The sequence below is a fragment of the Tetrao urogallus genome (genome assembly GCF_951394365.1).
Source record: "Tetrao urogallus genome assembly, chromosome: 1".
Classification (NCBI taxonomy): Eukaryota; Metazoa; Chordata; class Aves; order Galliformes; family Phasianidae; genus Tetrao; species Tetrao urogallus.
This window is the reverse complement of record NC_136813.1, coordinates 107099686-107117155: the sequence shown is the minus strand read 5'-3', so window position 1 is coordinate 107117155 and position 17470 is coordinate 107099686. Positions and strand designations below refer to the sequence as shown.

The following is a 17470-nucleotide window of genomic DNA, read 5'->3' as shown; positions in this document are numbered from 1 at the left end:
ACAGAGATAAAAATACAGCAAATCTGTTGGCATGGGCTCAGGTTATAATTCCTACATCTCTAACTCTAACATTACAGAACAGAAACAGAGGGGAAAAAAAAAAAAAAAGTAGCAGAAAATATTCTCTTATATTGGCTATACAGCCATACTCTGCTGTCTCACAAGGACATATTTCTGAAAAGTGCAAAGGTTAGTAATTCAGTGGGTAGCAAAGCAATTTTTCTGAGATACTGAATTCCTGGCCAGTATCCTATTTTTCCATCCTTTCCCCATGACTTATCTTGTTTCAGCGGATGAAGATGAGGATAAAGACAGTGACAGGTAAAGTTTAGAAAGAAGTAACAAGAACGTTCCCAGTAAAAGAGGCAAGTTCCTCTCACAGATGAAGCAGTTGAGATCTTTCAGGACAGAGATCCAAGAAGCTATGTTAAAAAGACAGCATGTCCTGCAGCTAACAGTCCCAGCATGGCTCCTCCTGCCTCCTTCTGCCATGTGATATGTACTGTCCCTTTACATTTAAAACACATTTATTAAGTACCTGTTTGCATCTGCTCACTAATTCTTATAGGAAAAGTTACTTCACTGTCTGGCAGCCTTACTGCTTCATGTATGAGTGATGAGTGTCTGCAGAGCAGGGTGACAAAACTCTGAAACACCATACAGAGAACTGACCATTAGCAGGGTGTTGCCATTTTGTGTCCAGCCATTGCCCTGGCAACTACATGTGAGCAAATTCTCCCTCTGAAACCCACATTTATTTCACTCTTCACACTTCTACATCAATCCAGAATCTTAAGGTCTGAAAAATCTGCAGAGCATGTGTTGGTAGATACACTGCAACATTGTGATGAGAACCTACCAGCATAAAGCAATCCTCAAGACAGACCAAAAAATGCCCCACACTTGTCTGCCAATCAGGCAGTTCATGTTATCTTTTACCTTCTTCCTTCACAACCACATAGTCTAAGGTCACCTACACCTCATGAAAGGTGCTACAACAAATACTAGATGGACAGAGTTTTGACATTGCCTGTTCCCTAACAGGCAGCTACATTAGGGAGAGCAAACTGCAATCACAAGCACTTATTGCAGTAGCTGGAAGAGTAAATTGGAATTATAGCCAAGAGAATTTGCTTTACCTCTTCATTCAGTCTATCAAGTCTTGTAATTTGCACGCTGTGTATTATCTCCTTATCTTAATTACATTTTCCTCTTTGCCATACACTCAATACAGTACTTCGGGCAAATTTGTTTTTCTGTGATGCGCTTCATTGGTTAAGTAGAGATCATATTTTCCCTTTTGTCTAATATTGTTGTGAAAAAGGAGTTCATTAACTTTGTATTTGATCGTATGAATATTTTTATATACTCACATACAAGCATTGGATAAGCAGTGGATAGAAGAATCACCAGTGAACCTCAAATTACATCTCATCTTTAGAATTGCTTCTTGACATTTTTAAAGCGTTCCTGAAAAAGTACTAGCAAGAGTTCTACTCAAAGCCCACAAAGGACGGTCCCACCTCTTGGCCTCTGGTGCATCACAGCAGCAACCCTGTCCACAAAAGCAGTTTTTTGAACAGAGCATAAAGAAAAGCCTGAAGGCTACAACTCACAAGCAATAGTTTACGATTAAAAAAGAAAAGAAGATTTACCTGGTTCAGATCAAAGATATCAAACACTCGTTTAATGTATAGATCTCCCTGTGGATCCAGCCCTTGCAGATCAAGGAGTTTCTTGAATTCATGCAGGCTAAGTTGCCCAGATGGGCACTCTCTCATAAATTTGCTGTAATAATGGTGCATCTCTGGGATAGGGCCATCACCTGGTAAAGATTCATTGGCACCCATATTATTATGCAGATGTCTCTTTTACTCTATTGACAATTGTGTCTCCCAGGTTCAGAGTCTTGCACATCACCAGAACTCAGGCAAGTAACTGCATTTAAAGGGCCGCAGTAAACCTCTTACAGCTAAGCTTCTCTTTTTATTTAGTGACTCTTTGAACCCATGTGAGATTACCTTTAATGCCTGGTCCTAAACAAGATGGGATTTCATAATGTGGTTAAAGTAGAAGTTTAGATTACCAGACTCAAATAATGGTTTGTGAAAATCCAAACTCCCACTAACTACAAATACACACATTAGAAAAATTGGGAGATTCTCAAAATGGTTGGCTAAGAACAATTAGCAACACATAAAAGTCTAATCCTGGACTAGCTGCAAGAAATAGTTATAATTTATGCCATAAATAAGGATGAAAAAGTTGAGACACCAAGTGGGCAGCTCACTGTTACATCTTCACTGCAGGAATATTAAAAGCCTTTCTAAACACAATCTTTTGGACTCTTCCTTGAAGCACTTCTTACCATGGATATGCTAGTGATTTCTTGCACCTGTGTGCAATTGCACCATATTTGCTCCATCAAAGCATGATTTCCAAGTAAAATATAATTTTCTGGTCATCAGCATAGTGATAGATCTTGAACAAAAGAGGAATATTTTATTTCTTCAACAAGAATCAGCTCAATCTGCTGATTAACTAAAAGGTCCCTTGTTGTAGGTCTGTGCTGTAGTCCTGCATTTTGTTTTATAGCTTTCTGTACAGCTTTTTACAGGAACTGAATTATTTCTTCCTCTGTAAGATCAGGGAAGGGGCTGGGTATCAATAATACTTCTCTACTGATTAGCTTCTATATAGGGAGATGAGCAGCTCAGGGGCATTACTAGAGCTACAAATAGTAGTGTAAAACTATAGGATGTTAGAGACATAGGAACAAGGCACTCCCACTCATTCTTTTCATTTGCAATCACATGGTGAAGTTAAAGAGCACAGTCCTGTGAGATGCTGAAAAACAGCAACGCCCCTCCAACCGAAAGAGGCCAGAGAGCAATCAATATTTCATGGGACTGGGCCTATTTTTAAAGAGATTCCACTTGATCTTCGTGGGTTTTGCTAAAGCTCTCTCCACAGGAACACTGTGAAGTTCAATATCATACTATATAGTGAGGTATATGTGTAAGAAAGCTGCACACTCCTCAAAAGTGCTCAAGAACTTATGAAGACTGAGCAGGAAGATAAACATTGTCCCGACTTCAGACAAAGTTGGTTCAGTAGGCAGAGCATATACAACAAACTAGGTGGTGGTAACGCAGTCCTTTCACCAGAGACCAGCTCTGATTCCTAGAGCTTCTTCATGATGCCAATGATGGATTGTGGGGATGCATCCAGGTAAGCATGTGTCTGCTGAGTTTGTGGGGCCAGGGGGGTGCAGGGAAGAGCCCCAGACTGAATGAACACTAATAAGGGAGAGCAGGAGAGTCCATATAGGACTTAGACCATATATTGGAGCTGGAGTCTCTGAGCTGAGGTAAAAAAAGGAGGGGGACATAATACGATCCCATCCATGCCACAAAGAAGGTCTTCTCTGCAGAAGGAAGAGCATCCTAGCTTACATCATAGCTTATATCCACTGCCTGTCTGCAGATGAGTGTAAGGTGGGGCAGTGGTAAGGAAGAAAAAGGAAGCAAGGACAAGAGAGGTGAAGGGAAATAAGCAGACAAACCTTTTAGTTATGCACAGTGACAAAAATCTCATTTTTTCTTCCTCAGTCATCATAACCTGCACTTAAAGCAGTAGACAACCACTGTGTCAAACACCACAGAAAGACAGAACCAGGGATCTGATTTAGGCTGCTAATTTCATGAAATGAGATTAGTTAAACACTGTCCTTCTCCTTACATCTCTTCTCTCATTCAATGGCAGCTTTCTTCACGTCAATGGCATCTCTTCACGTTACCTTCTCCAAAACCTGGATCCCACTTAGGCAAACAGAACATGGGAACTGCCCACATCAGTTGATCCCTCTTCACTCCCTCCCATATTTCTCACCCTTCCACACCAAAACAAGTCTAAGGAAAGCATATCCATGATGTCTGAGGCACATGACAAAGACTTCTGCATTGACTTAAAGATGGGGCCTTAAAAGTCAGACTTTTGTCAGATTTTGCACTTTCTCATAAAAAGCATGTAAGGAATTGTTACTTTAAAATCATTCCAAGTTTACTTTAATACTTGTTTTCAGGATTACCTGTTTTCATTTAATAACAATAACTAAAATATTTGTAAAAGACAGCAAAAATGCCTGAATAAAGAGAGATCTGATTTATAGTTCACTCTCACAGCATCCTTCACCCCGAGTGAAGGACTGAAGCAGTATATAATAGCTAATATTACACCTGACAAAAAAAAAAAAGAAAAGAAAAGAAAAGTGAGTTTTATGGAGCACAAAAAGGCAAAAATTTATAGCCTGCTGCGTAGTTTTACAGCACTTAATAAACTCACAAAGTGTGTGCTGAGATAGTAGAAGTTCTACAGAAATTGCCTATTCCTGAAGCCAATGGCAATGGAACATTTCTACTTTTATAAACAAAGAAAAAAAGAAAAGAAAAAAAAAAAAGGAAAAATGTCATAACAACAAGGAATTGAACTGAAGAAACTAATATAGTAAAGCCATCTCAAAAGCACTAAAACAATGGGTATAGTGTCCACCATGTATATATATGTGTGGGAAGCCCAGTGAAGCAATTTCAAATAAGCAATCTGTGTCAAAATGAACTGATGCTAAATTACAAAAATAAAATTTCAATATCCATTAAAATCTACACTGGAGATGGCAAGAAGCTTTCTGTACAATGTTTGTATTACAATAAAATACAATTTGTACAATGTTTTACGATTTAAGAAAGAAGTACATACCAGTAAGAGGGAGACTATGCATTTGCACTGAAAATGACAGTCCTATAATAAAGATTACTGGTTCCAGAACAGACTGCTGCAAAGCTGAAAGAACACAAGGCACACAGAAAATACACTCTATAGGTAAAGCAAAATTGTCTCTGTAGGCAAATATGATACAACAAAATAAAAATAGATTCATGAATCCTGCTCTGAAAATTGTATTAAATCTCATTGTATTAAATCTCAATTGTATTAAATATCTCAATTGTATTAAATCTCATCCCTGCAATTGTATTAAATCAGTTTTGAAAGGGATGATGCTATTTGATTTCTTTACAAATTATTAAAAAAAAAAAAAGTAGCTCCTTTAACATAGGTTAAAAATAGTGGTTGCTCCTCTTTTTTCTTCTTCTCTTCACAACAGGGTGATCAGGAACAACCTTGATAAGAAAAATGGCAGAAAAACAATAAAGAAGACATTCTTTCTCACTTGGGTATTACGAAAGTGGTGGCGATTGCAATTGTAAAGAGCAGATACTAAATCCTTGTGTTGTGAAACAAGGTCACACATCTTCAGACTGTGATATATTCAACTGAATACTACCTATATGAAGTGTAAGACAAAAAATGACAGCCGTTAGTGCTTAAAGTAGCAATTACCAAGCATTAAATGCACTTGAATAAAAATCACATTGTTATCTTAAAGTTGTGTTACCTTTGCCTATTCACTTTTTTGTCTTCTTGATTTTTTAATCCATTCAGGCTCTTACCAATGCTTTTCCTTCCTCAACAATTCTTACCTGCCATTTGTTCTGAAAAGTGCCATTTCTCTCTCCCGCATGATTTGGCTTTGCTGCTGGACTTTGCCTCTCTTTTTCTTCTTGCATTCCTTTTCCCCCTTGTGCTTTGCTGCTATCAGATGATGTTGTACTGTTACTGAGAGCCTATAGACACCTGCAGCTGCTGTTTATCGTCACAAGGCATCTGTCACTGCTTGTTTCAGTTGTAAAGGGGAGCTACCTACAAAGCACCACGGAAAGCCACATTGCAAAATTTCTCATATCCCTGTCTAGCCGTCTGAGTTAGGAGCATATTTCCCATTTTCCATCCTGTCACCTTCCACCATCACTGCCATCTCCGCACATGCATATAGCTACTTCTCATCCCTTTCTCACCTCCTTCTTAAACAAGAAAGCTTTGCTGGTGAAGCAGGTTTCTAGCAGGACATAAGCTCCAATCTCTCTTTCAGGAAGGAGAGGATTCGCTAAATTCCTGCTAACTCTGGCATCAGGAGCAGGAAAAGAAGGGTTTTCACTGTTTCCTATGGTTTCAAACCATGGTATATGCATCAAAGTATGTAGGGATAGGTGTAGTTACTTGATTATTCTTTAAATGAAAATGCCAATCAAGCAGCAGTACAATTTTGTCAGTTAACAAAGTTCATTCTATGCCTTCTATTATATGCCTACATACAATTAATTTCTTGGGATTGTGTGTAAATTTAAAACAGAAACAGAAGGCAGTGACCATTTAAAAGTACATCTACAGAAGCCTTTTGTGTTTGATCCCTTTGTATACTACTATTACAATATCTACGGTTATTCCTGACATGGAGATTGTAAGAATAGCACAATGATACATGTGCAGCTGATGAGATAAGCAATTGTGCTTACTTTGTGTGTAGTCTAGCCTAGGCTTTTTTTGTCATTAAATTACGCACTTAAGAGATACAATTCTGCTGATCTGGTTAGCTACACACTACAGCACACCAAGGTCTATAAATAATCAGCAGACCGTGCATAATGATATAACATCTTATACTTAGTGCAGAACCATTTGTAGTGCAGTGGTTTTCATTTGAAAGATAAGAAGTTACATCAGGCTGGTGGCCAGTCACTAGCAGAATTCCCAAGGGCGCCATTTTTCAGGCCAGTTGTCTTTAAAGTGACTTGGATACAGGATTTTGAGTGGTCCTGTGTGGGGCCAAGAGTTGGACTCAACTATTCTCATGGGTGCCTTTCATCTCAGGATATTCTATGATTCTACTCTGGCACTTCATGTAGACTTCCAATTTGCACTTAACACAATAAGAGGCCCCTTATGAAGCTGTTTATTTTCATTAAAGTTTCTAGTTGCCAATAGAGGTATCCTTGTAAGGTAGATCTGCATACAGGTTCAGGAAGAGTTTCTTTTTGAGTCTACTGCAAATTTAACGATTTTCCTGAACTGGCAAGAGCTTAGAATCATAGAATCACAAGGTTGGAAATGACCTATAAGATCTAGTCCAACCGTCTCCTCATCACCATTGCCACCACAAGCACTAAACCACATCACGCAGCACGTCATCCAGACGCCTCTTGAACACTGCCAGGGACAGCGACTCCACCACCTCCCTGGGCAGCCATTCCAGTGCCTGACCACTCTCTGAGAGAAAAAGTTCTTCCTTACGTCTAATCTAAACCTCCTCTGATACAACTTGTGGCCATTACCCCGTGGCCGCAAGTTGTATCAAAGGAGGTTTAGATTAGACACAAGGAAGAACTTGGGCTTGGGCTGTGCCTTGTTGCGAGGGCATCAAGGAACTGCTATTAGGACTGGTAACCTCTGATTGAAGACAGAAAAGCAGTGTGAATTGTCCTGATTCCAAATGGAAGAAACAAAAAGACCCCACAAATCCCTCAAACAGTCATATGGTGATAATCTGAGGAAAACCAATCAAACACTTGATATCGGAAAAAAATTAAATTAAATTAAATATCAGTTTCTAATTACCTGTAACTGCCATTAGTTTATTAAAAAAAAAAATCATTTTCAATTTGGGTTAATAAATTCTTCTTTCAAGAGTTCCAAAAATGTTTGTATTAAGGGTTATATATCTGAATTAACTCCAACCCCAATTATATTTTGATGCCACAGGCTGTTTTCATAAAGGATTTTGGCTTAGACAAATTGATTTTTTCTGGTTAGTAATGTTACATATAGCTCTTTAAACAACTCTAAATCATTGCTGCTTCTTTTTATCTGCCTACACAGCACAGCTATTTGGAAGAACTTCATCTATTAAAGCATCCTTAATTTTCTTCCCCCACCAGCAAAAAAAAAATAAATAAATAAATAAAAAAAATCCACTGAGTTAAGCATTTCAGAAGAGAGAAAATATAGCCAATATAGAGAGACATCAGTAAGCATTTAATTAAAAGGAGAGGTTGTCTTCTCTAATTAGGTACCGTTGCTTTGATCAGAGATGCTCTCCTTGTTGTCTTAAGCCTTACCCAAGCCTAGCAGGCACCGAGCAGCTTGCATCTCCTAGTGGCTGCAGTTAGCAATGCAGTAGTTTGTTACTGCTGCTAAAAAGCAGTTGCAAATTAGTGATGAGCGCTTCCTGTCCAAGTGCTCTCCTAAGCCTCGGGGAAAAGTGAGCTCTGTAGCGTGAGACCCTAACGTGCCATTCCTGTTCTCTCCTTTTTCCTCTTACTGCAGCTTGGGAATCTACCACATTTATTCCCACATGCTTTGGCTTTTTTTTTGTTCTGGTGTCAGCTCCGTTTCTGGTGAAGAATGAGTCTGTCACTAAGATTTTAACTATGTTTTCAATACTTCTTCTCTGCAACCTGCATTTCTGTTTCACAAGGGTTTGAATTAATATACTAAGAAGAGATTAGACATTATTTATTCTTTCCACTCTTCAAACAGTTATTTCTCTCTCTTTAAATGTGTACCTTGTTTTTGTTCTTTTGATATACGTATTAAATATATATATATTTAACTGTTTTCTTATTTCCCCTCATAGAAGACTGGTATCAGCTTTATTCTTGTCTAATCCTATTTTTTATTCTACTTTATTTCACCACACATCTCAATTCTTTCAATGTCTCTTCTACAAGAAATAACATCATCTTGGAAATTCTGATAATTCTGGAATTATTCAAGTTTATCTTCCTCCCTTGATCAGACTTGCGCGTTCCTTCTTGGTTATTTGTTTGTTTCTTTGTTTTTTCCCCAGGAAATAAATATTCCATACTGTTGTTCCACAAACTTTCCAAATGAGAATAAAAACAGATAATAATAGGTAATAGAATAAAGAAAAAAAATAAGATTCACTGTAATGATCCAAATATGCAGCTGAGTAAGCCTGAAGAGATTTTGCTTTGGAAACAGTGGGGAAAATAATTTTTTAAAAGAAGAATGAAAAAGAAATATTCACGCAACATTTCAACAGTGAAATTGGGGAATTTGATGCTTTCAAGACTCTAGGCCAGTCCTATTTGCAAGGAATCAAATATTATTTGGTAGATTTTTGAAGAGCTCTTCTCTTAAATAACCTCAGTGACATAAGAAAGAATCCAACAAATCAGGTTTTCTCCATTTAAGCAGTGTTTCAGAGCTACTGGAAATTAATGAGAAAAAGAATCCTGGTTATCTGTCTCTTCTTATTTGTTATCACTAGGCCAAAGTCTTCGACTGTGCATACTAACATATGCATTTCATGATGAAAATAGTCCAAGAAAGTTTCTTACCTGGTTCATGTAAAAAATGTGAAACACTTGGTCAAGATATCAGTTTGTCTGAAGGTTTGTATCACAGGAACCATGTGTTGTCTTAAATTCATGGAGAGCAAGTTATTCAGAAGGTCAGTCGTTCATAAAGCTCTTGAACCACTGACTGTTTTCTGTTGCTGCAAAATCATCAGCTGATTCTTTGGCACCTGTAACATCGTCCACTCTTCTTCTCCATCCACACCACACTGTGAATACTTGCACAATGCTCCTGTGTGCCCTGGCTTGCTGCCAGCTAGAACTGAACCACAATCTAGGAGCTGCAAAACTACCGTAAACCTCTCAAAGATCCCTGCAGATCTAGATTAGAAAAAAATAGAAACTCCATAGGATCATCCGCTGTGATCCGTCTGAACCAGACGGATTTGTCAATAAGCATATACTTCTCCCTTGCCAGAGCTACCTTGACACCTCAGTGAGTTAGTTCTCAGGGCTCAACTTGCATCTGTCTTGAAGACATGAGATTTTTGCTTGTGTTGTGTACAAACCTGCTTCAGGTTTCCAGCCTTGGTACTCTTGCAAAGCTTTCAATACTTTGCACTAAAAATGCTCTGGCTGTGATAACTTTTGAATGCTTCACAAGCAGCTAAATGGTGCTGCCATGTGCTTTGTTTGGATGGTTTCTCTTTCAGCCCTTTGGAAAACAAGGAGAAAAACAAATCCTGCAAAATACTAATAATATATATTGGGACTGTAGTGTATGCTAGAACGTGTTCATCCAACTGAAAGACCATACAGAACATACTGGAAGATAGCAATAGCATTAGAAACAAATGTTCTGAAAATCTCTTACAAGAGATATCAGGTTATTTCAGTAAGAGAAGTGGTGAAATTCACACATGAAAATGAAAGTACATAAATCAGTGCTAGTGAAATTTAGGAGAGGAACATTTTAATTGAAAGCAGACTCTTCATGACTCTCCAATTAAAGTACGTGCTTTGAATTTGACTTAGATCCTATCTAACCCAAGAATGAGTTAAATACTTATCACATCATCTTGAGGTAAAAAGAACTAGGAATATGCCCTTATATATAAAATCCTGAAACAGCAGAAATAACAGAAGTGTAATCAAATTGCTTCATTTGCATAATGCATTTAACACTCATGTTCTGTTCACACAATCTCAGATAATGCAGTGATATAAACTAGAGTATTTAAAGCATGTATCAGAAAGTGGAAGTTGATAAAACTACCTCCAGCAATTTCGGGTTCAGAGAGAAGTTTGCAGTACACTGATGTCCATTATTTGCTTGGAATCTCAGTTCTTAAATGCCAAACACATACAGCAAGATATTAGATGGCAAATTTGTTTTTGCATTAAATAACATCAAAGATCTGGCAAGTGATTTTTGCCATCATGGCAATAAACAAAATCTGGTCCTCTGGCAGAAGAAAAAGTAACATATAGATTTTAGAAGAAACAAACAAACCATCCCTGCAGTTTGCAACTTTGAAGTATAATTGCATCGCAGTAGGCAAGACAGTCTGAACAATAATGAATAACTTTTGGCATTTTTAAATGCTATGACACTTGAGAATTTTGATTTATAAGAAATTTCTTTCACAAACTGACAAAATACATACTTCTTTATTCTATTAAGAAGTAAACAGTTTCTGCTGACCAAATGAGGTAGGCTGATTTTCCACTGAAGAGGAGGGCAGAGAGCCTTGGTTCTCCTAAGGCGCAAAGAGCTGAGTCATTTTGTAATAAGATCCTTTGGCTCAGCAAGGAAGGGAGTCTTAAGCTGTATTTTTGCATTAAGACCAGAATCCAGAAGACAAATGCATTTTGACTGTATAGCACATAAGTCATACTCCTGTTAGGGAAGCGTCAATATGGTCAGAATGATCAAAAACAGCATGAGGATACCATTTCTGAGAAAGCTCATTGCAAATCATAAAAATCCCCTGTGAATTACTCTTCACGTGGCTGGTATGCCAGCAGGTCACTGTTTCATATAAATTGGCTGAAGATTGTAGAATGACTTCACAGGAAACATTCATTACATCAGATATCACATCAAACGAAACAGATCCAGTGTGAATTCCAGAAGAGAAGCTCATGAAATGCTGGCACATGGATAGAAAGCTCCTCATAGAAACATAGAATTACCCAAGCTAGAAGGGCCCCACCAAGATTACTCAGTTCAACTCCGGGCTCCACCCAGCCCCAACCAAAATCCAAACTCAGTCTGAAAGCAGTGTCCAAATCTCCCTCGAACTCCAGCACTTGGGACCATGCCCACCGCCCTCTGGTGCAGGCTGTGTCCCTAACCCCCATCTCTGTCACGCAGAGCAGAGCTCAGCACTGCCGTTCCACTCCCTGTGAGGAGCTGCAGCCGCCATCAGGTCTCCCCTCAGCTCCTCTGCTCTGAACACACCCAGAGACCTCAGCTATTCCTCATACACTTTGCCCTCCGGACCCTTCTCCACTTTTGCAGCCCTCTGTCTTTCTCACATTGTGGCACCCAATGCTACACCCAGTGCTGGGAGTGAGGCAGTACAGCACAGAACACAGCAGGACAACCCTTTCCTTTGCCCAGCTGGCAGCACTGGGCTTGATGCACTCCAGGGGGATTTTACCCTTATATAAAAGGTTTCCATTGAGATGTTCACAAGACTTTACGTAAGAGAAGACTAAGACTAAATTGCAGCTCATCTAGATGTCGCATGCATCTGAATCTTTTGTAGCTATACTGTTGGAAAACACTGGAGTTCAGTTAATGCATTTCCTTAAGCTACTACATTACATAAATGGATTGCTTAAGGAGAAAAATTTGACAGCCTTTTATCTGGGAGTAGATGTCACATTTTTAGTAACATTCCCGACTGCAAAAAGATAAAGATGGCACAATCTCAAGTATACGGCTATTGTAAATGTGTGCTGACAACCCTGCCTTCTGAGAAACCTTTCCTTGCCTTTCTGCTGCAACAACTCAATTAAGAAAATATACAATAAAATCTATGCCTCAGATTACAGTAGCTAATGGCAGACTGTTAAAACATCTTGCAGAACTGGAAATGAAGATCAGATCTTTAGCTGGAGCTTATTATTAAATAATGAAGTTAAGAGCTTAGCATATGCAGTTTTATAGGGGATTTTATGAAGCTCTAAAGGCCAAATTGTTGTTTGATTTCATCAAAATGGGGCGAAGACTTCCAAATAGATAAAATATTGAAACATCTTTTTCTGTCTAACATGGAACATTAATTAAACAAGCTCTTCTGGGAACAGCAAAAAAAAGCCTACATTTATGTAGATTCTGTCTACTCCTGCTATATCTCTTAACCCTGGTGCATCAGCTCCACTCTGTATTTTCACCAGGCAAAAGAAAATAACAGCCTGATTATTTTTCCTGCCAGCTGCTGCTATGAACAATGAATAAAAGCAGAATTCTGTATGAGTAGGGCAATTACTGTGGGTTGACCCTGCTACCCAGCTGCCAATTTTAAAACAACTTTAGGATAGAATTTGTCGAAATTTCTACTCTTCGAAATTTCACTGAAGTATGCCAAGTGAGTAAAAAGCTATAGATTGACTAGAACAGGGGATTAGAGACTGCTAGATGGGACCAGGTAACAATAAAACTTTGATGTGTGTATAATGTGACAAGTTTAAGGAACTTAACATTCACCAGTTAACTAGAGCAATCTACTCCTTGGGTGCTAAGCTACTTGGATGGTAAAGGAAATTCTGTGATCCATAATTGTAAAAAACAACCAATCAATTAAAAGACATCCCTATTTTTAAAAAGCTGTCCCCTTCATAGATTGGAGTCTGTCTCCTTCTTTCTTATAACCTCTATGGATACTGAAAGGCTGCTACTAGGTCTCCCCAAAGCCTTCTCTTCTCCAGGCTGAGCAGCCCAGCTCTCTCAGCCTGCTGTCAAAGGGAAGCTGTTCCATCCCTTGGATTGTTTTTCTGGCCTTCCTCTGGAAATGGGCTTGTCCTTACAATGGTTACACTTGCTTTGGCCAAAATACTTGTTTCTTATGGAATCAACATAGACATGGAAAGTTATTCTCCATAACTATATTTGTTGGATTTTAATACTTGAAGTATGTAAAAAACAACAATCGTTCTTTATAATTACATTCTCAATACCATGAGTATTATAAACAAGTGAAGAAAACTGTTACAATTTCAATCATATTTAGTAATTCAAGGGCTACAAATATTCAGAGAAACTGAATGAAATGAGGTGGTAAAGAGCAACTGTACCTTTAAGTTTTGTGACCTAACTTACTGCCTGTACTGGTTTCACCATTTACTGAGTAGAATGGGTATTTTCAAGGATAAGGGCCAATGTCAACAGAGGTGACAAGTTCTTATGAGCATATCTGTTGGAGCAAAACTATTCCAAAAGATGCTTTCTTCTTCTCACCATCTCTCACTCAGTTTTTCCATATCAAGAGGCCAGTTTCCTGATGCCTCTAGTTGGTCTTGCACTGGTATGCTATCTTCTTCACAGAAACCTGATTTGAAGAACTGTTTATTTCACATTCTGGTTTTCTGAAAAGTAACTGAAGGTCAGGGCTCAATTTTCTGATACAATAATGCTTTTACTTATTTATGTAGTAATCAGTTTTCACACCATAATGGGCTCGTCCTTTCTTTCAGCTGGAAGCTGACTTTGATTGTTGTTTTACTATTGACAATTCAGCCTAAATGTAATTTTAGTCAAGGACAAACACTTCTGTAGGGGTTACAGATGACTCTCCACTTCTTTTGTAGTATTTAATAAAGTGACACTTTGGCTCAGAAAGGAATAACAAGGCACAATTTTCCGTATGGGTCTCATGGCTAGAAGGAATCCAATGAACTTTGAGTTGGAAGAACAAATTATGACAGCACAACCAACACCTGCTAGAAGCCCTTGGGTTCACTTGGGATGTTAAAATTGGGAAGAGGGATTAAAACTAGACAAATGTGTCTTTGGGAAAGGTAAATAGACTGATACCAGTCTAAGCCATTATAAGGTGCTCAAAAAGAGTATAGAAACATTTTATCTGGTGATGGAAGAAACCCCATTGCATCTCTGTTGCACATTCTTAAAGCAGTAACACTGAGTGATCCAGTCTAAAACTTAGTGCTCTAAAAATATTTTTCAAGTAAACTAATGTAAATAAACTCCAAATTACAGAAATACATGTAAAACAATAAAAATCCATCTTTCAATGGTGAGAAATTATTCAGCACATAATAGAATATATGCTATTTCCAAAATATACTTGGAACAAAGCATTCAAAATTATCTGCCAGACATTCACATTTATTTGTCGGTAGTTTTCCGTTGAATCTTCTGATCGACTTCCATTACTTCTGAATAGCCAGCACTACCAGCACTGTAAGACATACTGCTGAATGCATCAAGTGGTACAGCATAAGAAAATCGTGAAATTAAAAATGAATTCTTACCTGATTCATGTCAAAGGTGTGAAATACTTGTTCAACGTAGCTGTTAGCTTCTGGAGTAAGTCCATGCAGATCCAAGACATGCTTAAATTCATGCAAACAAAGTTGCCCAGATGGGCACTCCTTCATAAATTTTGTATACCAGTGGTGAATTTCCATGGCATTAATGTCATCGGCTGACCCAGAAGCACCCATAGTGTCAAACATACCAAGTAACCTTTTTCAGTATTTATTCATCCAAGCGTTCACTCTTGCTTCCCAACAACAATCATTCAAACACCAGCTCTGAATCTGAGAGCTACTTTAAACCTCTTACAGAGTGCTACCAATATAGACTAAGTAAATATAGCACCCTAGCAAGATTACCAGCGCCCAGTTTCAGAGCACCATGGTTTTATTAGCTGATCACAGTCTTTGTGCACAGTCAGTCTGCAGAGCCTCGGGAGGACATGAGGACACATTATGCTGTTGGAAACTGTAGTGCTTAAGCTATGTGACATGCCTAACATCAAGTAAGCAACACAGAGGGATTTTGAGAGTAGATAAAGAACTCTTTACAGTAACTTGTGGAGTCTTGATAGAAACTAGAACATCTAGTAACCTAAAGATTGTATGGGTTGCACTCAGTTTCTCTTCTCATTCTTCCTTTTCCTGGGATAAGAGCACAAAGGACCATATACTGAGTATACTAGAGGACAACAGTGTTGACCAAGTCCTGCTGTGAGATCTGATAATGCATCTGTAAGAGCTGAAAGGTCTTTATGTAATAGAAAGCATATAAATTATGCTGTGGTGATTTTCAAATACTACCCTTAAGTAAAGCTTCCCCAGATAGTTCTTCTATCCTTATTACAATATTTGGATAATACTTTGTGTACTTTTGGGACAGCTGTCTTATAGCAACTGACTTTTCATTTTTAACACTACTGTATATACCTCAGACCAAATATAAGTTTTTACCTTAAATGCCAAAACTGTAAGATAATTTGACTTGGATAACCTGAAGAAACTGAAAGTTCTTGTACGCTAAGCATAAAAATCATGCCATCTTCTTCAGGAAGCTGTTCTACAAGTTTTGAATCTTGCCTAAGCCGTTGTTGTCTTAAAAATATCTCCCCCACTGCCACTGCTCCAGACAAAAGTTTGTCATAAAGTTGAATACTAATAAAATTAATGGAGATAACATTATTTAAACTTTACATTGCCTGGTCTCATAAGCATCGGTTTGTATAAGAAAGCAGACTGATAGAGATGGAGAAAGGTGACCTGCAGTAGAGGGAGCGTAAGGCTGCTTTTTTTGCATAGAGATATGCTTGCAGGAGAACACAGTCCAGCTCCCCATGAAGTTATGTGTGGCTGCATGAGCTCAATTTTCATTGGGGAAAAGAGTCAGGCTGGCGTAGTTGTGAACAGCCGATCCAACAGTCACTAAAGGCAAATCTTTAACAAATTTGATTTCAAAACTGCTAAGAAATTAAATGCTACTTTGGTCAGGCCACCAAACCCAGTTTTCAGGCAACACAAGGGACAAGCTGTGGCATACTGGTTGGGTGGCATGATTGAACTTGGGCCAAGCTGCCTCTGTATGTTTTGAGGAAAACAAAGTTAAGAGTAGTCTGCATGCCTTCATACACGCTCACTTGGTCATCTGGTATACTGAGTTCTGTTTAAGTCTTTATGCAAATAAAGATTTGAAATACACTAATGTAAGATAAAATGGCAAAGAAAAGGTAGCTTGAAGTAGCAGCCTTCAATCTTTTCTCTGTCATCAAATCTAAGATTTCCATAAACTGAAAATGCCAACACAGAATTTTTCAAGTGCATACCTACTAAATTTCTCATACAACAAAAAGAAGCAGCATTTTAAAGCTCAAATATAATTCAGACTTCCATTTCTGCAAAAATAACAGGCACATTCAAAGTAAAACAAAAACAACAAAGTTTTCAACTTCCAGAAATGATACATGAATTTTTTTCCTCCCAATATAAGGCTTGAATAAAAGATTCTACAGTCATTCTTGTACATTTTCATTTTCAAACACAATTCTAAAAACTGACAGCATAAATGTAAGTATCAAACTAAACCAACTCAGTCCTTGAAAACATATGGCATGGAAGAATCTACTAAATCTGTTGTGTTTGTTCTTACAGAACCAAAAGTTAAAATGACAGAAATTCACATTTTAAGTAACTCTTCAAAATAATTATCAAGCTCTGCTAAATAAGATATTTGAGAAATAAGAAAAAGAATGAAATATTGAACTTTAACATTTAATAAAATAAGCATCTGAACAAACAAGGCATGCTTATTAGCAAAGGACATAATTTAAAAAAGGAATAAAACAAAATGGCCAGAAAAATAGAAACAGCAGTGCAATAGTCCAGGAAAAAAACCCTAAAAACATGCAATAAAAATTGAATGCAAATAGGAGAAGATGGTTTCAAAAGAGTTCTTGTAGGCCATGTTGTGTTGGAATAGCTTTACTAGTGATTTATAGTGATTATGTACATACAGAATAGAAGGGTTATGTTGGCAACATTTTTTTAGCAATTTAATACTATCCTTGTTTCCACTCTGAGGAAAACAGACTTCTCTAGTTAGAACACAATTTTCTCAGACTCATTCTACTTGTGCACAGCCAGGTTATTGTACTTCCTCATATGTACAACCCAACAAGCAAAGTCCAGAAGTGTAATGATGCAGAATTCTGAGGTAGGTCCTGTAGACCTATAGGTATATGTAATAGAGAGAAAAG

At 37.9% G+C, this 17470-nt stretch overlaps 1 protein-coding gene across 1 annotated transcript in view; it reads right to left on the bottom strand.

The window, feature by feature from the left end:
* The window catches only part of GUCA1C (guanylate cyclase activator 1C), a gene marked incomplete at both ends in the record, with an annotated part of 33014 nt that extends 18093 nt beyond the window's left edge, over nucleotides 1–14921 (bottom strand). The window contains one exon of the mRNA XM_079534072.1: nucleotides 14718–14921. Coding sequence (XP_079390198.1) covers nucleotides 14718–14921 — 204 coding nt within the window. The remainder of the gene's footprint in view (nucleotides 1–14717) is intronic.
* Between the last annotated feature and the right edge of the window lie 2549 nt (nucleotides 14922–17470).